Source organism: Garra rufa, chromosome 5 (genome assembly GCF_049309525.1).
Source record: "Garra rufa chromosome 5, GarRuf1.0, whole genome shotgun sequence".
NCBI lineage: Eukaryota > Metazoa > Chordata > Actinopteri > Cypriniformes > Cyprinidae > Garra > Garra rufa.
In genome coordinates, this window is record NC_133365.1 from 55,585,268 (window position 1) to 55,610,176 (window position 24,909).

The 24,909-nt window shown below is 34.5% G+C and overlaps 1 protein-coding gene across 1 annotated transcript; it reads right to left on the reverse strand.

Annotated features, from left to right (window-relative positions):
• Positions 1 to 1,575: 1,575 nt before the first annotated feature.
• LOC141334944 (dynamin-1-like) lies at positions 1,576 to 21,269 on the reverse strand. The gene is made up of 10 exons (XM_073840166.1): positions 21,222 to 21,269; positions 19,524 to 19,700; positions 17,730 to 17,839; positions 15,955 to 16,066; positions 15,842 to 15,853; positions 15,571 to 15,741; positions 13,778 to 14,019; positions 12,074 to 12,280; positions 7,123 to 7,170; positions 1,576 to 3,966 (listed from the first exon to the last, which is right to left on the reverse strand). The coding sequence occupies exons 1-9, from the start codon at positions 21,267 to 21,269 to the stop codon at positions 7,161 to 7,163; spliced, it is 1,089 nt and encodes a 362-aa protein (XP_073696267.1). The 3' UTR covers positions 1,576 to 3,966; positions 7,123 to 7,160.
• Positions 21,270 to 24,909: the final 3,640 nt, after the last annotated feature.

Below are 24,909 nucleotides of genomic sequence, written 5' to 3' on the forward strand. Positions count from 1 at the left end.
CAGGTATTTGTTGTGTGTGGTGATGATAATGGATCAGCATTTTTTAGTGAGCTCATTGAGAGACTACATTGAATGTTTCATCTAAAGGGACTCGTGTCAGCTTCCTGTTTCAGTAGGACATATGGAGGAAGCCCATTTCTGCCACATGAGAGAAAATCATGATTGTCGTAATTACAACATAAAAGCTGAAATTGGTGTCCTAATTGACTTTTTTTTGCCTTTTATCATAATTGACTTTGTCAAGTTTAGATAATAATTTAGATTTAATGTCATAATCTCTTGATCTCATGTGATGTTAACGGTTTATCTCATAATTGACTCATAATTTTGACTTTATCTCATAATTATCTCATGATAATTTTGACTTTTTATCTCATAATTATGACTGAGAATTTTGATTATCTCATAAATTATCTCATAATTATCTCATGATTCTAACAATTTTGACTTTCTGTCTCATAATTATGACTCTGTGATTATCTCTCAATTATGACTTGGTATGTCATAATTTTACCTATTTATCTCATTATCTCAGTCTAATGATTCTAACATTAATTTTGACTTTTTATCCCTCATAATTATGACCTGGTATATCATAATTTTAATTTATTTCATAATTATAATCTCATGATTCGAACATAATTGTTTGAGTTTATCTCATAATTTTGACTTGAACATTTTATTTCATAATTATCTCAATAATCGAATGATTCCAACACTAATTTTAATTTATTTCGTAATTACAATAATCTCATAATTATAACGTAACGTTTGACTTTTTATCATAATAATGACTGAATTTTTATCTCACTTGATATGTCATCATTTTAACTTTTTATCTCACAATTCTCAAAATAATCTCATGATTTTAACATAATTGACTTTTTATCTCATAATTATGACTGTGAATTTTGATTATCTCATAATAATGATTTGATATGTCTCTTTTTTAATTATGATTTGGCATGTCATAATTTTAACATTTTCTCAATTATCCCATCATTTCATGATTCTCACAATTTTGACTTTTTATCTCATAATTATCATAATTCCATGATTCTAACCTAATATTGACTTTCTATATTATAATTATGCCTTTTGACATAATTTTGAGTTTTTATCTCATAATTAGGACAGTCATACTTTTGACTTTGTATCATAATTATAAATTGTTATGTCATTTCTGACTTTCATTCACATTTAATGTCACAATTTTGACTTTTCATCTCATAATTATGATTTGGTATGTCATAATTTTGATATTTTATTGTTTCACCTTTTTATTTCAAAATAAAGTCAAATTGTCATACCATAAAGACATACCAAGTCTCAATTATGAGAGAAAAATATGAAATCTGAGATAAAAAGTCAAAACTGACACACATAATTCTCATAATTATGAGACAAAAAGATGCAATGTCATAATTCTGATTTTTTGTCTTATATGATGGCAGTGACCTTCCACAGAAATACATAAGCACAGCAAAGAAAACTACACTTGCATGTCATTTCATATTTGACTCGTATCCTTAAACAACTTTCCAATTCTCTTAAGACAAGAAAAACAAGACAATGTTTGGTACACTGAACTTTAATGATGACGAACTGGTCTGAGCAGAGACACGTTACACACGTTCACACACTCAGTAACAGCTTTCTGTCCAAACACAGAAAGAGGCCCGGATTATTCCTCCACACAAGCTTCATTTAAATAAATCACTTACCCATAATAATTTAATATTCAATAATCATACATGTGGACTAGTCTAAACAGTGGAAGCACAATTTGCATAAATGCACCACAAAGATACGCGACACACTTAAGATACAGCATGTCCATGACAAACGCTTCAACTTTGAAATTACAGCAAATCTTTTCTGGTTACTGGGTTTTACTAAGACTCAAGAGTGGATTCTGGGAAGGTTTGGTGTGCGCTGAAGACGGATACATACTATTGATATACCGCAGACGGTCTGGTCATGCCACAACAGGGGCTTTATTATCTTCAGACTTATTATTATTATTATTATTTTACAACAAACGACAAAATTACAGTCACCGTTGGGGAGGGTTGCGCTCATATTTTTCATTTTCAACAAAACAACAGCTGAACAAACTGGAATGATTTCTATGCATAGACCAGGAGTGATTTTTAACATTATTTTTTTTGCTAAACCTTGATTTTTTATAGTGAACCACAAACTACAGACAGGAAAATCTTGAGATAACTTTGCATTTTTGAAATGCACAGGGACAGTCTGTCCACACACATGAAAAACATCCAGCGGTGTATAAAGGTGATTTAAACTTTTTTTAATGCCATAAAATGTCCAAACATCATTCATTTTGTGGTTTGATTGACAAACCATGTGGTTAAACTAAAAATTGCTTAGGGCACCTTTAACATGGCTATGTTCAGAATATCATACTACTCTTACTATTTCTGCAGTGTGTAGTATGCACACTATGCACAGTATGCAAATTACTGACTACATTTGGAAAAATGGCAGATTTGAATTTAAACATGCAATGAATCCACACACCGTTGAGCATTGAATAGTGCACTTTTGCATGCTATTTGTTAAAAATAGTAAGCAGTATATACTGTACAGCGAGTATATACAGTAAGCAAGTATTCCATTCCAAACACAGCCTGTGTGTGGAAAACCATCCTAACATGATTCGTCCTTTTAGAGACACCTCTAATCAATTGTGTTTAATCAATTGTAAACTCACAAGCATCTGAAGAACGTCTTGAGAACATCTGTTCACCCTAAAACTGCACTATAGTGTATTCAATGACATGAATATGAGATCAGTGTGAATATATTGCACTTTCTAATTCAATCCAGCCCCACCAAAGGTTCAGATTCACTAATGAATGAATGATTTCTGAGACAAAAGCTGAGGGTGAACACAGGTCCTCATACCTGAAAGCTTTTAGGTTGTTATGATGTTTGCACCAAAAAAAAAATTATATTTTAGTGCTTTTATCAGCTTTTCCAGCAGCTAAACATTGTTTCTTGAAAAAGACCAAAACACTGATTTTTCTGCAGTGGCTTTGGAAGATATTTTGAAGAGGCAAACCATTGACTTCCACAGCATTGTTTGCCCATGCTACACTGCACAAAATGCTTTTCTTACTTAGGTTTTTATGTCTTGTTTCCAGCCAAAATATCTAAAAATTCTTAAAACAAGAAAGATTTTCTAGATGAGTAAAAATGTTTGTCTTGTTTTCAGAAAAAAACAAGTCAAAATTAAGTGTGTTTTTGCTTGAAACAAGCTAAATAATCTGCCAATGGTGTAAGAAAAATAATCTTGTTTTCTGTTTGAAATAAGATTTTTTTTCTCTTACCCCATTGGCCGATTATTTTGCTTGTTCTAAGCAAAAACTCAATTAATTTTGACTTGTTTTTTTCTGAAAACAAGAAAATGAATTTTACTCATCTAGAAAATCCTTCTTGTTTTAAGAATTTTTAGATATTTTGGCTGGAAACAAGACATAAAAACCTAAGTAAGAAAAGCATTTTGTGCAATGTTTTACTTATTGATTTAAGAATTTTTAGATATTTTGGCTGGAAACAAGACAAAACATCTAAGTAAGAAAAGCATTTTTTTTTTTTTTTTTTTTTGCAGTGGAAGTCAGTGGGAAGTCAGTTCTTCAAAATATTTTCTTTAGTGGAAGAAAGAAACAACACAAGGGTGAATTTTTTATTTTTTTGGGTGAATGATTCCACAAGGTGTGATGGTTGTGATACTGGATCTCCACAATGAGCTTAAAACCAAAGAAAGATTATCTCCGTGTTCTTTTGCTTTTGTTCATGTGGGTTCTGTTGCACTGCTGGATTCGGGTTGTTTAACTCGATGTGGGGAAGAAGAAACAGAAGAAAGCGATGAGGAGGTGCTAAGGGTCGCGTGGAGAAAAGGGGCTCTCGGAGCGAGAAGGGCTGCCCGTGTTTGACCGGCTGAGCCATGAAAGCAGAAAAGGAAAAAAGACAGAAGAGTAAGCATTGAGACAAATGAAAGCTCCACAGATTGACAGGAGAAACTCAAGAGTCCACAGAGGCACACGGAGAGAAGACAAACCCCACGATCCCTTTACCATAGTGGCCACACAAAGTGTTTGTTCACTAAAGTCACACGTAAAATGTCTAAATGTCAATCACTGGATTAAAAAAAACCTTTTAAAATTTTTTAGATTATATTGTAATCTAATGGAAACCCGTTTAGGCCACTGAATAATAAAAAAAATACACAATTCTGACTTTTTTTCTCAGAACTGTCATATGAACTCTATTTCTCTCAATTGTGAGTTTATATCCCACAATTCTGACTTTATAACTCACAATTATGCATTTATATATCACAGTTCTGGAAAAAAAAGACAGAATTTCGAGTTTATATGATTTAAGTGCGAGATGTAAACTTGAAATTGCGAGAAAAAGTCAGAATTGTGAGATAAAAAGTCAGAGTTAAAAAAAAAAGCCTTTTTTATTTTTTATTCAGTGGCGACTTTATTTCTCAGAATTGTGAGTTTATATCATGCAATTCTGAGAAAAAAGTCAGAATTGTGAGATAAGTCGCAATAACCTTTTTAATTTTTTTATTCAGTGGCAGAAACGGACTTCTATAGAATTGTGTTTAAATCAGCTGAAAAAATATTTCGCTTTTGTTTTCACATTATTTAATTTTTTTCCACTTATTATAGTACTGTTTTTTATTTTAATAAATATTAAATTTAATATAAAATTTAATGCAATTTTACATTTAATAAAATATTAAAATCTAATAAAATAATAATTCTTTAATCCTATTTTTTTAATAATATTTATTTTTATTAGTTGTTGTAATAATTTTTTCCCCTCTAGTCTAGAATACTTAATTCTGATTGATCAGTCACGTCATTTAAATATGGCAGTATTTTTATTCTAACAAATATATTAACTTTAACCTTTAACAAAAATGCTTAAATTATAATCACGAGAACTATTTTGTTTAAGGCGAGACACTGCAGGTGAATAGGGTAAAATAAATTAACTAATAGTTATCACCTTACCCAGTTAATTGATTACATTGATAATTGCACTTTGAATTACTTTTTGTTTTACAAGTTTTCTAAAATCTTAGGTTTAAATATGCAAATGAGACATTATTTAATGAAATATGCAGAAATTTCTAGTACAAAAATCTAAACACTGAATTAAGTCAGTTTTATTAGTCAAATTAATTTTTAATGTCTCATTTTTGTCACTCCATAATTCAGAAATTACTTAGAATCGACAGAAAACGATATATTTTTTGCCTGCCGTGTCTTCCCTTAAAATATGCCGGTACTACTTTTTTACTCGTGTCGTATCACTCCGCGCGTTTGATGATTTGGCGCCATCTTGCGTCTGAATAGAAACGGTTATTGCTCGGTTAAAAATTCCCTCAGTGGATTTTCGTGTCACTTTTAGGCTGAAAATGAAACGTTTACTTGATATTTTAATACATTTTAAGTTGGATTTACCTCAGGATACGATGGCGCACACACAAACATTGTGTGTTTTCAACGTAAACCCGATTTAAATGTCATTTGAGGAAAATTGGGAGCTTCAGCATCTCGTGTTGAATCGGCAACAGGTAAAACTTGGATTAACTTTATTCTCTGCCGCCGTGCAGTAAATAACATTATGAACTGTTTAACAAAGTGTCTAATGATTATAAGAGCTGATGTAAACTAGTCTAAACGGTTAAAACGGCGTATTATTTACGAAAAACTGCCGCTGCATGAAGAGTCGAATCTTTTGTTTCGATTCAGTGATTCAGAGTCATGTGATTCATTATCTATGGATGTTTTCTCGATGAACACAAGAACCAGTGTCTGCTATATTTTAATTGTTCTCAGACAAAATACTCACCGATTTAATATGTAATGAATTGTAGATTATATTTAACACATTAAAACATTTTTAACTTGTTTGTAAGGCGACTTTATATATTTTTGTACTATATTCTCGTTGAATTTACAAGGTTTCGACCAGCAGATGTCGCCAGCGTGCGCTTCGAAAAAGTGAATCATTTAATGAGCCATATGATTCATTTGAATCAGTTGCGTTTTCCTCATGAACACCCCTGGGTAATGACATTTAGACATTTATTTCTGGCTTGAGTGTCCAGATATGTTCACTGGCACTGTATATTATGTTGTAGTGAAATTTATGTGAGTTACAGATATGATTATTAAGGGGAGACACTGCAGGCAAAAACAGTGTTTTTTCATGCACCTGTCAAGTTTGAGATTTTGGGCTTTTTGGTTTTTCATAAAGTGTTTTTTTTTTCAGACTAATGTAAAGAAAACACCCAAAAGACATTGTTAAGTCTTCCTTTTATAGCGCTTTATCTATTCGTGTCAACAGATTTCAATTACAATACATATTTTTAAAGGCCAAGAGTTTTTTCTCCTACACTGAGCCATAAATCTCCACTTCAGTAGCACTTACACACATCAGTGTTAACATTTTTATTCCTGACTATATCCTGAAGGTTTTTACAAATGTATTTGTTTATATAAATAATTTGCTTGATTTTATACATTTTATTCCCCAAAAAAACTATAAAAAATCAATCGTTTTCTGCCTGTTCTAAGTGTTTTCTGAATTATGGAGTGACAAAATGAGATACTCAAAATTCCTTCTGTAAAAACATTTGACTTTTATGTGTCAAAAGAATTAAACAAGAATTTTGAAACTGCCTTCAGCCACTGTTTAGATTTGTGTACTAGAAATGTATGCAAATTAGCACATATTTCATTAAATATTGGCTCATTTGCATATTAAAACCTAACATTTTAGAAAACTTGTAATACAAAAATTTTTTTGCAATTAACAATGTAATCAATCAACTGAGTAAGTAAGGTGATAACTATTAGTTAATTTTTTTTCCGCCTTAACATTAATGCAAGTCATTATAGTGTTGACTTAATGACTTGACCTAATGTTCACATTTAAACAACTCTGTCCATGTTTTGTCTGCAACTTTACTGTCAATGACTTTCTCATAAACCTACAGTAAAAGACCCGTGATTCAAAATGGGAAACACTCATGTAGAATGACTGTGGAACTATGGGAAAGTTTATTACCCTTCGGGGAGATTGGTGTCGTCTTCTGGCCCGTGAGCTCAGGGACCACTGCAGGCCGACACACATACGAAACAAAAACAAAAAGAGCCAAAGTAATGTACAGAAATACAGATGCACACAAGCTCATTCCAGAAGATGCAGTTATCATCAGACTCCAGATCACGCTTTGGAGAGATAATGCATCTGTAAACAGCAGGAAAATCAAGTGTCTGCTAACCAAAAGAAGCTTAAAGATGACAGAAAATAAATAAAGCGACAGAAACCCTATGCTCATTCATCTAACTTTTCTTGTCAAGCTCATTGTTTAAGATAAGGAGCCATGGTGGAGATCATAAAACAGTGATGTAAAACTCATCAACCGTCTGTCAGAGTTTAATATAAAAAACCCGCTGTGTTCTAGATCTACAGTTTCTAAGGGGTTTTAAACTTCCAGCTTTTCTAAACTTTGGTTTGATGATGATAGAATAGTGTGAAATGAAGGTGAAACTGTGACAGAGGGTTGTAGAGTTGTTGTGCTGTCCAAGTGAGGCTGAATTGTGTGTAGTAATATTAGTGTGTGTGAGTTGAGGAACAGGTGGGGGAGGAGTTCTGGCTGGGTGGGCGTGTCTGTCCTCGCTGTCTGTCACAGGTGTGGGAGGGGCTAATAGTCTAACAAGGAGGAGTCTGTGGGTCGGTAGGGTCGAGTAGGTGAGGCCGGGGGTCGTCGGCTGCCATGGGAACACAGAGAGAAGATGGATGAGTAACAGACACACACACACACACACACACACACTCACACACACACACTCACACACACACACACACACACACACACACACACACACACACACACACACACACACACACACACACACACACACACACACACACACACACACACACACACACACACAGCAAACATTCACAAAATTATGTTTATTAAATGTGAATTTAAAATTAAAATATTTTGCACTAAAAAATTGAATTAAAATTACTGAATTGAATTAAATTACTGAAGGCATCATCATTCAGGTTATTTAATCTCGTAGTTTTGCCGAAGTCATAAATTAAATATCTGCGGCTAAAATATAAGGTTTATAATAAAGTAGTTTTAAAATAAATTATTAGTTAGTAATACCATTATTTATTAATATAAACAAATAAATTGCATTTTTGTCATTATCTAAACAAATTCAAGAAATTAATTTTATGATAATAAAAAATAAAAATCTAACATTAATTGTCTAATAATATTAATAATCATTTTTATTAAATAAATGTAAATTGAAATAGATTTAAATAAAATGCGTACATTTAAAAAAAATCATATATATATATATATATATATATATATATATATAAAATCAAGAAATTATTTTATAATAATTAAATAATTTAATTGTAAAAGAAATAATTAATAAAAAAAGAAAAATTTTCAAAAAAAAAAGATTAATATATTTCTGTATGTGTTAAAAAAACAAAATAGCATTTTTGGCAAAAATAAAAATGTAATGATAATAAAATAAATGTAAAAAAAATCTAATATTAATTTTTTAATAATATTAGTATTAAATAAATGTAAACTTAAATAAATGTGAATGGAATTAATACATAAAAAGTTTAAAACATTTTATATGTATAATGTAGTAAGTAAATATATAAAAATTAAAAAATGTAATTCTAAAATAAATAATTTAAAAATGAAATCTCCAATAATTATTTAATAATATTACTAATACTTTTCATTTAATACATTTAATTAAATAAATAAATGTAATTATAAACTCCATTTGCTGTAAATTATGTATTACTAATCCATGACTGACAGATCTGTGCATAACATAGACATGTTTTAAAACATGTACAGCATTCAGAGATCACGCCATGACAGAATGAGATGTCATGAAGAGACAAACAACATGGACAAAATACATTTGACCCCACTGCTCAGTTTCACCCTAGAGGTCACATGTGCAGCATTTGACTTGATGTTTGTAGTGTTTTTTTAATTAAGATAACAATGGCAAAACTAAAATAAAACAAGTGCACGGGGCTGCAGAAGGAAAGGCGTTTCATATCTTGATTAAATAAAGTAAAACTGAAAATAAATCAAACCCAATGCACACATTCAGAGAACTGATGTAATGTTTGCACATTACAGAATCTGTTCTGAGACCTGCTGTCCGTCTACAAAATCAAGAATATTCTGTGTTAAATACAGTGTGCCGTGCTGTCGATTTACCACAGAAATAATGTCATACAGACTCGTCTCTCAGTTTGTTAAAACAGACCTGTATATGGAAACCAACAGCATGTCGGTTGCATTTAACCGGAACATTCCTATGTAAAGAGCTAATTATTGTTTATTTGTATTGTCAGGCGTCCCAATAGATCATTTCTACACTGTTTTATGTGCGTTTCGGAGGGTCTCAGAGACAGTCGGTCATGCAGAGGGACGGGGAATGGCGAGAGAACCACAGACGTACCAGAAGCGTTAGTCCTCATTGGTCACTGATTGTAATTCTGTGAAAAATAATCAATATCAGCAGGAGGGGTGAAGCCAGAGCGACAGGGATGTGCAAGACACACACAGTTAACATGGAGGAGACAGAAACATTAACACTTCTCCAATCCAAGCTAACCAAAGACTGACGTCCAAAACCTCTGTCTGAGTATTTAACAGCCCAATTTAAAAGCATCAGAAATGTCATAATCATCGTGAGCCAATGACGTTTACAGATTTTGCAGTTCAGCGGTTTTGCAGATCAGCGTGCAAATTATTTATCAGGGACTACAGCGTTAAAGTTAGGGTCATAAATGAACTGGTGGGAAGTGTGTGTGTGTGTGTGTGTGTGTGTGTGTGTGTGTGTGTGTGTGTGTGTGTGTGTGTGTGTGTGTGTGTTGCTGTCAGGAAGCAAGCATTTGGCGTTAGTGTTAGAATGAGTCAAATCACACGCAACAGAGGACAACTTCAGCAATGAACACAAATAAAAACAGAACAGAAACATCCCTCACACCGTCTTGTGGACAGTTAGTAAAGCGTCTGTCTGCAGTATGTGAGGTGCGGACGTGTGCCGACGTGATCGAGACATTCATACATGAGATGTGCTGACTTTTAGAGCTGGGTGATATAGTTAAAGTGTTACAATTACTGATATTTATGAGCCTTTTGATTGGATTTTGAGCATCAGTTTCAAACAAACACTCATTTTAGTCGAGATTAAATGTACTAAATACTAAATGTAAATATGGGGAAGGTGTAAAGTAATCAATTTGTGTGTGTATTCAGTTTCACATGATTCTTTAAAAATCATTCTAATATGCTGATTAATTACTGTTATTATCAATGTTGGAAACAGTTATGCTGCGTAATTTTTTTTTTTTTTTTTTTTTGGAACCTGTGATTTTTGATTAATAAAAGGTTAAAAATGCATTATATATTTTTAAGAGTCTTAAATTTCAACAGTTCAAAAGAACTGCAGTTATTTGAAAGAAATCTTTTGTAACATAAATCTCTTAATGGTCACTTTTGGTTAATTTAATGTATCCTCAATGACCAAAAGTATTAATTTCTAAGAAAAAAGTAACTAAACTTAAATTTTGGACCATAGTGTAAATTATTAACAATTTAAAAAAAAGTTATTTTATTATCAATGTTGAAAACTTGAAAACAGCACAATGTTGTGCTGCTTAATATTTTCTTGAAACCTGTGATTTTTTTCCAGAATTGTTTAACAAATAAAAAGTTGAAAAATCTGCATTTATTTAAAATAGAAATCTTTTTTTATAAAATTAAATCTACCATCTAAAAGTTTGGGGTGAGTAAATTAATACTTTCATTCACCAAGGAGGTGTTAAAATTGATAAAAAAGTGATAGCAAAGATTTAAATTTTGAATAAATGCTGTTATTTTGAACTGTTGAACTTAAAGACTCTTAAAAAAATATAATGCATCACCGTTTCCATAAAAAACATGACAATAATCAGAAATGTTTTTGAGCAGCAAATCAGCATATTAGAATGCTTTCCGGAGTATCATGTGACACTGAAGACATGCTAAAAATTCAGTTTTGATCACAGGAATAAATTAAAGGTCACAAAATATTTACATAGAAAATGGCTATATTAAATTGTAAAAATATTTCACAATTTTGATCAGCATAAGCAACTTCTTTTAGAAACAATAAAATATTACTGACCCCACAACTTTTGAATGGTAGTGTATTTGTGCTAAAACATTTTAATTTATAAAAAAGGCTATTTCTGTGAATTGGACAATAAACTATTTCACAGAAATTAATTTTAACTTAAACCAAAAACATTTCTGTCTTAATGTATTAATAGTAACAAGTCGAAGTCAAAGCAATTAGAAAACACATTGAAATCATCACAATATACACAATATTGCATAAGCAAAATCACTGTGAATGTTTTGTTCTATCACCCAGCCCTACTGAGAACACATTGTGCATCAAATGGTTTAAATCTGTAACGTTTGAACGATAATTAGAGTTTGAAGCAGGACGCCAGACTGTGAACATCTGAATCTGATTTGATGACACTTTGATAAACAATGAGCTGAATTTCAGTGATTGCTGCTTATCGTTTAAACGTTGGTATGGTGACCGGTTAACTCACCCACACCACTGCACTTATTCCACCGGTTAGAGTCTCACATTCCGCGGCTAAGAGCAAACGGATGGTCTTATTAGACTGCGGGACTAGAAGGTTAGTCTTGTCTGAGCATTTCTGAATGTTTCATGTACATTGTGTATCATTTCTGCTGCACTAGCAACATGAGACAGAATTGGTTGTCTACCATCAGTTAACAAACATCCTGCAGATTTCAACTCCAAAAGGTGGCGCTAGTGCTGCAGAATTTATACCTCAAATCTGAGCACATTATTATTTTCCAGCACAAATATATGATTTCATTAGCAGTTTTTAATTGTCTGACGTAATTGAGTCTCACCTGGGCACGCTCGGTGGAGCGCGGTTAGGCCGGGATGGGACCTGAGGAGGGGGCCCACCGAAGGGGTCCGGAGAGGCTCCCGGACGGGAGGGAACGGGTGGCCCGCCGGCAGCAGGGGGGCCCGGGGCCGAGCCACGAGAAACTGGGCGTGCCGGAGGCCCTGGAGGAGGGGCCCGTCTCTGAGGGGTCGGGCTGGTCGCCGGAGACCTAACGGAGAAATATTAATTAATTAATAACACATTTCTCTTTTGTGATAACATATACTTTTGACTTAGACTTAATCAAAGTCAATCTTATTTTATTTACCACTACATAGACTGTTTTGCATCACATTCTAAAAGTTAAAGGTAAAGAGCAACAAAGGTAAAAATCAATCAAAATCACTAGAAATCAACTTTTCTTAGTTACATATTTAATTGTATGCATCTCTTAGGATTCTGTGGTGGCCAGTAAGTTAATTTCATATACCAGCAGCAGGTGGCGCCACTGTCCCAGTCTGTAACTTAGTAACATATTCATGGTGGAAGTGGCTTATTATGGCACAGAGTGGACCTCATGAATATTAATGAGCTCTTGCTGACATTGCTTGGAACCTTTCTGAACTGATCTCTTAGATAACGTAATTAATATTCATGAGCCCAGCATGAACCCAAACAGGATGAGTAAATTCTTACAATGAGTATCAGGGCATGGTTTTGCCATAGTTTAACCATGGTATTTGTAGTAAAACTGTGGTTATACAAATAAATTAATAAATAAAACATGGTTGCTATAGTTTTACTATAATAAAACTATTTTATATGAGCTTTGTATTTATGTACACTTTATTCTTTGTTTTGTTTTTATAACTGCACTGCCTTATGGTTTGATGTTTTTTACTGTTTCATAAAAAAATCTGAAAAAAAAGATCCCATCGAGGTTCCGATCTGAATAAAATGATTTGCAAACCTGCATCGAAGTTCTGATCTGACTCAAATGATTCACGAAGCCCCGTCGAAGTTCTGATCTGAATCAAATGCTTCGTGAACCCCCTTCAAAGTTCAGAGTGTTGGGAGTTTGCCAATCATTTGATTCAGATCAGGGCTTTGGTGCAGTTTTGCAAATCATTAAAATCAGAACGGAACTTCAGAGCGTGAATCACAAATAATTTGCGAAGTTCCGATCTGAATCAAATGCTTCGCAAACCCCCAAAATACTGATCTGAATCAGATGATATGCGAACCCCCATCGAAGTTCTGATCTGAATTAAATGATCTGCAATTTTTTCGCTCTGAAGTTCCGATCTGATTTTAATGATTTGCAAACCCGCACCAAAGTCCCGACCAGAATCAAATGATTTGCGAACCTCATCGAAGTTTGTCTTCTAAATTCTACACCCTTGCATAAATGAATAAAATATAATTATTATTATGTTTTATACTAATAAAATATTTAAATTAAATATTTAATACAGTATAGGATATTATACTACTCTTTAACCTTGATCTGGAGTTTTTTTTTTTAATAATAATAACCTAAATTAATATTTAGAAACATTACATTCTGATTTTAAATAGTGAATAGGAGCAGAGAAATATCTCAGTAAGATATTTAATGCCTATTTTTACATCAAGACCTTAATTCCCCACTGGAGTCCTAATTTTCTCGATCAGCCCATCTGTTTATCCATGTGCCATCCATCTGTACTCTCCGTCTTGAACGCACCTTCCTCCGGAGCCGGTGCGCTGCACCTGGAGCCAGGAGTCGTCCACAGGCGGAGGCAGAGTGGTGGAGATGGTGGTGGTGCTGATGTCACCGATGATGTTCAGTGCTTCTTTGAGAGCGTGGTACATGCGAAGCATCTCGTCACGCCGCTGCGCCTGTTCGGCCGACTCCTCCATCAGAGTGTTCTGATCTCCACACGAGTACAGCTGAGCCAACAGCTCCGCATTGATGAACTCCTTCGTCTGAGAGATCAGATGTTAGGATAACAGTCAGGAAAATTTTACTTTTAAAAAATTTTCAAAAGGAGGATTTTTATTTTAATATACTTTGAAATGTAATTTATTTCTGTGAAGCAAATCAGAATTTTAATCAGCCATTAATCAGTCTTCAGTGTCACATGATCTTTCAGAAACCATTCTAATATACTGATTTATTACTTTTTATTATCAATGTTGGAAACAGTTGTGCTGCTTAATATTTTTTGGAACCTGTGATACTTTTTTTCAGGTTTCTTTGATGAATAAAAAGTTAAAAAGAACAGCATTTAGTCAAAATTGGAATATTTTCTAACAATAATGTCTTTACTATCACTTTTCATCAGTTTAACACATCCTAGCTGAATAAAAGTATTAATTTCTTTCAAAGAGAGAAGGAAATAAAAAAAAAAGTCTGACCCCAAACTTTAAAAGCTTACAAAAGTTTTCTATTGTAAATAAATGCTGTTCTTTTTAAAGTTTTATTTATCAAAGAATCCTGAGAAAGTATCACAGGTTAAAAATAAATAAATAAATTAAGCAGCACAACTGTTTCCATCAGTGAATGATCATATGAAACTGAAGACTGAAGTAATGATGCTGAAAATTCAGCTTTGCATTACAGAAACAAATTATATTTTAAAGTACATTAAAATAGAAAACCACTATTTTAAATTGCATTAACATTTCACAATATTACACTGATTATCAGCCTTGATGAGCAGAAAAGTCTCCTTTAAAAAGCATTACAAATCTTACCGATCCCAAAATTGTGTAAGTAAATCTAAAAGTTTGCAAATGTGTTTGTTTTTAAAGTATCATATTTGATCTATCATGTTTATGGTTTATATAGTGTGATATAGTGAGAATATAAAGGACAAAGCAACTTTATTCAGAGACTCAATATGCATTTTTGTGCAGATGCTGTATTTCTATGATGAAATTCCGATTGTAATGTAAATCAGTGAGATCTTTTAACAGTACGGCAGATACTGACATAAAATGATGTAAATATTACTGGTCACTCTATATCTCCAATAATATGTCTTAGTAAGATGAGACTGAAATGATTCAAACATATATTGCAATGCAATCCGTTGATGATTAAGAGATGAACAAATAAATGTTTGAGGCTTGGGAAGATCATTCCTCCACTTAGGAACATTGAAAGCAATGCTTCTGGAAACAAAGGTTCCACAAAAGATCCTGATTAGATTTAAGACTGATATTTCTACAAAATGATGCATGGAGAATCAAGTAAAGCCAAGCTGCTTCAGTCCAGTAAGTGTTCATCTGGAAATATTACTGCAGTTATTCTGATGTTTACTTGATAAAAATCAAATAAGATTTGTCAACAAAAAACATGCAAAGTTTTGATCACATTGACCATTTAGAACCTTAGGAATGTATGCTTTGAATATGATTTATAGGGTTATGGACTGTCTTAGTAGATGATATTTCATGAATCCACCCTTGTGGGGTTTGAACTAACAACATTTCACCAATGCTGAACACAGATGAGCTTCTAATGCTGCTTACGTTAATGATCATCAGATGCATGATGGTCTTGGGCATCAGGTCTCGTACAGTCTTGTTGACGATGCCCATGTAGGAGTCCACCAGGTTCCGGATGGTCTCCACCTGCCTCTCCAGCTGAGGATCCATGGAGTGCATGAAATTGTCCGACCCGTTCTCTTCACCAGCATCGCTCTACAGAAGCACACAGACACAGTCACGCAAACATGGACAAGGGCAGTGCAAAAGAAACAAAAAACTGAAATGCAACTCAAAACTTTGAGTTGCAAAGTACCTTTTCCTTCTCCTAGTGTGATGCAATGGGAAGAGAAAGAGAAAAGCATTTTGAGGTGCATCATTTATCCATTTATTCTTTCATACTCACATCTGATCAATCTGAACACACACCACCACACGCTCTGGGTAGACGCCGGCACGCAGGAACGACGCCTTCCATCCGTCCACGTCCTCCTGACTCTCACAAGCCAACTCCAGCTGACGGTAGTCCTTATACACGTTCCTGTCATTACATTAGATGCATTAGACTAGTCTTTAAACTTAACATGATGGAATTGATCAAGTAAAATTCTCTTTTATGTTTTTTTGCAGTCAAGTCTTGACTGATTTTTATTAAGCAAACGTCAGAATAACTGTAGTCATATTTCCAGATAAATACTTATTGGACATCTTGCATCTTTTGAGGAACATTTATTTGTTCATCTCTTATTCATCATTGGATTGCCTTGCATTATACTGTATGTTTGGATCAGTTCAATCTCATCTTACTAATACATATATAAAAGGAGAATAGAGTGACCACTAATATTTAGATCATTTTTGTGTCAGTATCTGAGAAAGATCTCATTGATTTAGATTACAAGCATCAGAATTTACTCATAAAAATATCAGCATCTTATGGAAGCCTGCAATAAATACAAAAGGTCACTGTGACTTTTTATCTTACAATTCTGTCTTTTTTTCCTCAGAATTGTGTGATATAAACTCACAATTGCAAGTTGTAAAGTTGGAGATAATTGCGAGAAATTGCAAGTTTGTATCTCGCAATTCTTACTTTTTTCTCAGAACTGTGAGATATAAATGCACAATTGCAGGATATAATCTCACAATTGCAAAAAATTGTTTTTCTTGCACTTGCGAGTTTGTGTTTGCAATACTGACTTTTTCTCAGAGTTGTGAGATATAAACAAGTAATTGCAAGTTCTAAAGTCAGAATTGCGAGTTCTGAGGAGAAAAAAAAGACACAATTGCTACTTTAATTTTCAGAATTGCAACTTTTTGTCTCACAATTCTGACTTTTTTCTTGCAATTGCAAGTTTATATAAGGCAATACTGACTGAATTTTTCCTCCATATTCTTACTAAATCAGATTATATGATAGTCAACAAAAAACATATGCAAATCTTTTTTAGATTTTAAAAAATGTCTAAAGGTTCAATAATAAACATTGAATGAATGAATGAATGAATGAATGATGCATTTGTATAGCGCTTTCATGTGTATTTCCGTACACCCAAAGCGCTTTACAATCATATGGGGGATCTCTCCTCAACCACCACCAGTGTGCAGCATCCACTTGGATGATGCGTCGGCAGCCACAGTACAACGGCGCCAGTACGCTCACCACACACCAGCTACAGGTGGAGAGGAGAGAGTGATATAGCCAATTTAATGGAAGGGGATTATTAGGAGGCCATGATTGACTAGGGCCAGTGGAGGGAATTTGGCCAGGACACCGGGGTTACACCCCTACTCTTTACGAGAAGTGCCATGGGATTTTTTGTGACCACAGAGAGTCAGGACCTCGGTTTAACATCTCATCCGAAGGACGGTGCTTTTTACAGTATAGTGTCCCCATCACTATACTGGGGCATTAGGACCCACATAGACCACAGGGTGAGCACCCCCCTGCTGGCCTCACTAACACCACTTCCAACAGCAACCTAGTTTTCCCAGGAGGTCTCCCATCCAGGTACTGACCAGGCTCAGCCCTGCTTAGCTTCAGTGAGCAACCGATCTTGGGCTGCAGGGTGATATGGCTGTGGCCACAGCATTGAACATCCTGTTTTATTCTAAATGTTGTCATGTGACAAAGGTTAAGCAGGTTGTGGAAGCTTTTTTATGTTGGCTTTTTGCAGTCATTATTAAGGATTATGACCACTGACCTTTGCTCAGTGTTGAACAGGGCAAAGATGTGCTTGCTGGACATAAAGCCCTTCTCCACATCTCTGAACTTCAGATTGTCCACCTGCAGCATGTACTTCTTCTCTTTCTCCTGCAGGGGGCAGAACAGAGTTTGCTAAGATTAATGTGTGCACAAATGAGAAAGACTGAGAGAATGCTTAGGTTTCATTTTGCTGATTGTGTTTCAGGGACTTTGGCTAGAAATTGATTAGGACCTTGAAGAAAAAGACAGAAGACAAACAAGTTCTATGCAGTTGGTCTTGGGTACTCCCAGAGAAGCACATTTAAGAAAAAGATACATTTGCTTCTGTGGGATTTTTTTCCTCTATTTTATCATCTATGAGATTAAAACTGTTTATACGTAGTGTTATGAGTTTGTTCGGATCATTAAAGGAATAGTTTACTTCCAGAACAAAAATGTACAGATAATGTACTCACCCCCTTGTCATCCGAGATGTTCATGTCTTTCTTTCTTCAGTTGTAAAAAAAATATGTTTTCTGAGGAAACCATTTCAAGATTTCTCTCCATATAGTGGATTTCTATGGTGCCCGCAGGTTTGAACTTCCAAAATGCAGTTTAAATGCAGCTTCAAAGGGCTCTAAACAATCCCAGCCGAGGAAGAAAGGTCTTATAGTGAAATGATCAGATATTTTCTAAAAAATAATTGACAGTTTATATACATTTTAACCTTAAATGCTTGGACAAGACAGGGTATGTCTAAAAACTCCCATCTCATTTTCTCTTCCAACTTCAAAATCATCCTACATCCCTGTTTTACCTTTTTTTTTTTTTTTTTTGTAAAGGGCGTTTGATCTTCTTTGTTTACTGTAAACACTGAGTTGGTACTTCTGCAGCGATGTAGGATTTTGAAGTTGGAGGAGAAAATGAGATGGGAGTTTTTAGACATACCCTAAGTGTTTGAGGTTAAAAAGTATTTAAATTGTCAATTTTTTTAGAAAATCGTTTCACTAGATAAGACACTTCTTCCTCAGCTGAGAGCCCTTTGAAGCTGCATTTAAATTGCATTTTGGAAGTTCAAACTTGCAGACACCATAGAAGTCCACTATATGGAGAGAAATCCTGAAATGTTTTCCTCAAAAAACATAATTTCTTTACGACTGAAGAAAGACACACACATGAACATCTTGGATGACAAGGGGGTGAGTACATTATCTGTACATTTTTGTTCTGGAAGTGAACTTCTCCTTTAATATGAGTGATAATAACAGTGATGAGAGACTAAGTAACAGATAGAAAGAGTGCAGAGGACTCACACACTCCAGTGAGCGTGCGAGTGTGTGTGTGTGTGTGTGTGTGTGTGTGTGTGTGTGTGTGTGTGTGTGTGTGTGTGTGTGTGTGTGTGTGTGTGTACCTGGTATTCATCACGTTGTGGGGACCAAATGTCCCCACAAGGATAGGAATACCAGTAGATTTTGACCTTGTGGGGACATTTCTTAGGTCCCCATGAGGAAACAGGCTTATAAATCATGCACAATGAGTTTTTTTGAGTAAGTAAAAGTGTGCACAATCTCCTGTGAGGGCTAGGTTTAGGTGTAGGGTAGGGTTAGGGCGATAGAAAATACGGTTTGTACAGTATAAAAACCATTACGCCTATGGAATGTCCCCATAAAACATGTAAACCCAACATGTGTGTGTGTGTGTGTGTGTGTGTGTGTGTGTGAGAACTGTATGTATATATATACTAGGAAGAGTGATTTTTAGTCTCCGCCACACGCGGCTGGAACTGATTAGAGCCGACAGAGCTAAAATAAACCGTCAGGGCGGGCGGGCGGTCAGGCGATGGTGGAGTCTGTAGGCTGACTGGTGCACCACAGCCGTCTGGCTGGCCGTCAGGGGCCCGGAGCCCAGCAGGCACGGCCCGGTATTCCCCTACCCACCAGAGCGAGCACCGCGCCCTGCTGTAACGCCTGTAAAAACACACACCGGCCAGCTGGAGCGGACAAAAAAAGAACAGGGCACGTGATGCTTCCTGCGGCGGAGAGGTTTCTGATTGATGCTCATGAGATGTAAAGTCTCAGTTTGTTTGACTGAAGAATCAAGTTTTCTGCTCCTAAAATTACATAGATGAAAATACTTAATGATGATAACCCTGTTAAAAAAACATGACCTAAAACTAAAACCAATAAATAAATAGATAAATTGAAATAAAATAAATGTTAACTGAAATAAAATGTAAAAAAATCCAAGTTGAAGTACTAAAACAACTAAAAATAAAAATCAATCTAAATAAAAAAAATAAATAAATAAAAAAATGACAAAAGCACATCAAAATGACTAAAACTTTAACGATAAAATTAAAATGTAAAATATAAAAATAAAAACTAATTCAGAATACTAAACTATCATAGTATATCAATTATACTTAAATAATAATTTTCTGATTAGGTAGAGAAGATATATTTATAAGTATACTAGTAGTATTGTAGTTGTAAAAAATGGTATTTAAGTAATATAGTTAATAAATTTAGTTTTGTTTTGTTTTGTTTTTTGGTAAAAAAAAAAAAGCATTGTATGGTAAATGTATTATACAATTGAGGTCAAAAGTTTTGCAGAATCTGCAAAATGTTAATTATTGTTTTACCAAAATAGGAGGGATCAGGCAAATGTTATTTTTTATTTAGTACTGACCTGAATAAGATGTTTACAGTACATATAGTCCACAAGAGAAATAATAGTTGAATTTACAAGAATAATACAGTTCAAAAGTTTTCATACACTTGATTCTTAATGCTGTGTTGTTACCTGATGTGTTTTTTGTTTAGTGATAGTTGTTCATAAGTCCCTTATTTGTCCTGAACAGTTAAACTGCCTGCTGTTCTTCACATAAATTCTTTCAGGTCCCACAAATTCTTTGGTTTTCCAGCATTTTTGTGTATTTGAACCCTTTCCAGCAATGACTGTATGATTTTGAGATCCATCTTTTCACACTGAGGACAACTGAGGGACTCATACGCAACTATTACAGAAGGTTCAAACACTCACTGATGCTCCAGAAGGAAAAACAATGCATTAAGAGCCGGGGGAAAAATTTACCTTGATTTTTTTATAATTCTTAATGCATGTTTGTTCCTTCTGGAGCATCAGTGAGTGTTTGAACCTTATGTAATAGTTGCATATGAGTCCCTCAGTTGTCCTCAGTCAGATCTCAAAATCATACAGTCATTTGTTGGAAAGGGTTCAAATACACAAAAATGCCGGAAAACCAAAGAATTTGTGGGACCTAAAGGATTTTTCTGAAGAACAGCAGTCAGTTTAACTGTTCAAGGAATCAAGTGTATGAAAACTTTATATATATATGTGTGTGTATGTATATATGTAATGTAATGAGACTGGCAAATCTGTGCACAGTTTAAGACCTCTTCTGAAACTCTGGATGATTTATTGTGATCACATTTGGGATTTTCTTTTCTATGGCTTTTCCTGAATGTCAGGGGTTTTCCGAGTGTGTAACGCGTGTCTGCTCGGTCAGGTGCTCGTGCCAGCTGGACCTGGTGCTCATCATCAGATATAAAACATACAGTTGCCACGGTGCAGAGAGGATGACGTCATCTGTGAAGCCATAGCAACCGTCTCCTCCACACACACACACACACATACATACAGAGTTTTTGACTCGGGAGCAGCCACTCAGTGACTCACACTTTTCCTTCTCCTCAGCCAGATTTTGGAAAGAGAGACTTGATCTATTGGGAGGAGGATTATATGAGAGACGGGTGCAGAGAAAAGAGGAAACCAAGATGATAGAAAGATCACGGCTGCGCTCTTAAAGGAACAGTTCAGAGAAAAACGAACATTCCGTTCTCCTTTATACTGATGCAAACCTATGACTTTATTTCTTCTGTAAAACTAATCTTTTCCATATCATATAAAGCAGTCAAGCTCTTATGGAAGCCTATTTCTGCCCCTAAATGATAAAAAAAAAGTTATTTATATATTCTCAGAATTGCATGACATAAACTTTTCACTCAGAATTGTGAGATATAAACTTGCAATTCTGAAAAAATAAAGTCGCAAATGCATGATATAAACTTGCAATTCGGACAAAAAAAAGTCAGAATTGTGAGATGTAAACTCGAAATTGCAAGAAAAAAGTCAGAATTGTGAGATAAAAAGTCGCAATTACCTTTTTATATTTTTTATTCAGTGACAGAAACGGGCTTCCATAAGGTTTTGATCTGCCACAGAAGATAGAAAGTCACAGAGGTTTGTAATGACATGATGGTGAGTAAATGATAACAGAATGATTCTTTTTGGGTGAACTGTTCCTTTTAAAATAAAAGTTTCTCTTTCCAAAAAAACATTTTATTCACCAAATCCCAAAGTAGAAACCCAAACACACACAGTATAATGAAACACCAAGAACCTTTTTAATCTTTTGAATCTTACAGAACTTGTCAAACTCATTTCCATTTAAATAAATCAAATTAAGTTAATAGAACCATTAAGATTGTTTTTTGCCTTATTTTAATGAGAATTAATCAGATTAAATACTTACTTTTAAACTGAATTTGAATGGTATTAGAGTCATTCTCAAGATGATTTTACATATATTTAGGAAAGTATATAAAAAATTATGTAGCCTATAAAAATGTTGGTGATGATACGGTTTGACAATCATTTTGTTTCTCTTTTTCTTTTATCAAGTCAAGTATTAGTATGGAAGCCCGTTTCCGCCACTGAATAAAAAAACAAACAATTGTTATTTTTATCTCACAAGTCTGTCTTTTTTTCTTACAATTGAGTGAGAAATAATAAGTAAAGTCAGAATTGCAAGTTATAAAAATTCAGAAACTCGCAATTATGACTTTTTTTCTCACAATTGTGAGATATAAATTCATAATTGTGAGTTTAAAAGTCCAGTTATAAGGAGAAAAAAAAGACTGATTCACAGAATTGCGAGTTTATATCACACAGTTCTGAGAAAAAAGTCAGAATTGTGAGATAAAAAGTTGCAATAACCTTTTTAATTTTTTTTTATTCAGTGGCTAAAACGGGCTTCCATACATTAGTGCTCAAGGTGCAAAAAGCAAACAAAATAAAAGTAAATAAAACAATAAAATGAACAATTCAGACAACTTTTATTGTTCTAAAAATAGGCTTTTTTTGTTTGTTTTGAAGGATGAAATGTAAAAAAAATAAATAAAAATAAAATAAACCATATTTTTAAGAGTACACTACTTGAGTATTTTAGGGGTTAATGTGTGTGGTGTGCTTGTGTGTTTAAAGAAAAAGACCCACAGAGAGTCATATATACTGAGCGGCAGACCACAGCGCTGCAACTAAACACAACCTCACACACGCACACACACACACACACACACACACACACACACACACACGCATGGAAGTCATCAGAGGGTGAGAAGTCAGACATCAGTGTATATCTGTCATGACCTCTGACCTCCCCAGCTTCCTAAGCACACTCACACACTGAATGATTCTCCATATGCTCTTGTAAAGTTTCAAAGGCTCTGGGTCTTTAAAACCTTGAATCTCTGAAAACGTTGTAGACTCATTTTCATAGTGCCTCCAGATCTGATCTGTCTGATCTCCCACAGTGATTCAAGACAGGAAGTATGAATTGTGTCACCTGATACTAAGAATCCAATCTAACGAGGATGTAAATAACCTCCGGCTGTAGACATACGGAGTCAGATTTACAAAAGACTTCTTATTTTTAGAGTCAAGTTAAGAATAGTTTGCATTCCCACAAACATTTCTTTTTAATTAAGTTTTTTTCTCTCTCTCAAGATTGTTCTTGAGACAACACTTTAAAAATATTTTTGCAAAATTCATCTTAACCTCCAACTTGTCTTGAATCATATTTTTTTCTTAAGAAAAAAGTACGATGCAAATTTTTAATCATGTTTTCAGTAATTTTGCCCTTAGGAACATTCTTACAATCTTTCTTAAATGAATAGTTCACCCAAAAATGAAAATCTGCTGAAAATGTGCTCACCCACAGGCTATCCAAGATTAGGATGAGTTTGTTAATCAGATTTGTAAAAATGTGTCATTCCATCACTGTCTCACCAATAAATCCTCTGGAGTGAATGGGTGCCGTCAGAATGAGAGTCTAAACAGCTGATTAAAAACATCTCAGTAATCCACACCACTCCAGTCCATCAGTTTTACATCTTGACAAGACAAAAGCTGAAACAAATCCATCATTAAGACATTTTTAACTAAAATAACGAGTCCATCTCCTCACATCAAAATCCAGCCACATATTTCTTTAGAGCTGTTTTGGACTGTTTTGGCTTGTAAATGTTGCTTGATCTGTGCAGATTTCTCTCCTGATTCAGACCAGACCACTTTTTTTATTATGGATTATGGACTCGTATTTTAGTTGGATTACTTGTGGATTATTGTGATGTTTTTATCAGCTGTTTGGACTCTCATTCTGACGGCACCCATTCACTCCAGAGGATCCATTGGTGAGAGAGTGATGGAATGACACATTTATACAAATCTGATGAAGAAACAAATCCAAGAACAAAAACTAATCACTTAGTAAGAACATTTGAGCACTCAGATGTAGCTCTTTCTTTCCTCACTGACCATAGTTTGAGACATAGTCAAGATCAATTCCCGAAACGTTTCCATTTCAGTCAAATCTCATTTGTGTTCCAGAGAAACAGATGAAACATAAACTAGATCTCATTTGCGATGTTTCTTTCCAACGTCCAACCGCACGGACAAAACTGTGAATATTTTCCATTGTTTTGTTTTGGTGTGACTAATACCAGCGCAATTATAAGAGCGGAGGAAGTTCAGACTCGATTCATAAACACACTTCTCACGGCTGACTGCGGCCCGCTACTCTAATCCAAACAAAACAGCCTCGCAAACACACTTTTCATGGCCACGTTCATACACTGGACATCAGAATGGACACACTGTCAGGTGTGATCATACATGTAGAACTAAACCAGAAATGAACAGTTTGAAACACAAATATGCTGCTTTAAGTCACGTGTGTGTGTGTGTGTGTGTGTGTGTGTGTGTGTGTGTGTGTGTGTGTGTGTGTGTGTGTAAGAGGTTTTGCATCAAAGGCCAGAGAGACGCGGGGAGGCATCTGGGAGCAATAATGCCGCTCTAACCCCTCATTACCAGAACGACTGCGCCTTGAGCCAAGG

Excerpts from the sequence above, each read along its gene's own strand:
- LOC141334944 (XM_073840166.1), bottom strand. The coding sequence starts at position 21,269 with ATGAGCACCAGGTCCAGCTGGCACGAGCACCTGACCGAGCAGACACGC. Across the intron at positions 19,701-21,221 it reads ACCTGACCGAGCAGACACGC|CTGGCCGGTGTGTGTTTTTA; the intron begins GTTACACACTCG and ends TGTCCGCTCCAG. Across the intron at positions 16,067-17,729 it reads CTGTTCAACACTGAGCAAAG|GAACGTGTATAAGGACTACC; the intron begins GTCAGTGGTCAT and ends ATGTAATGACAG.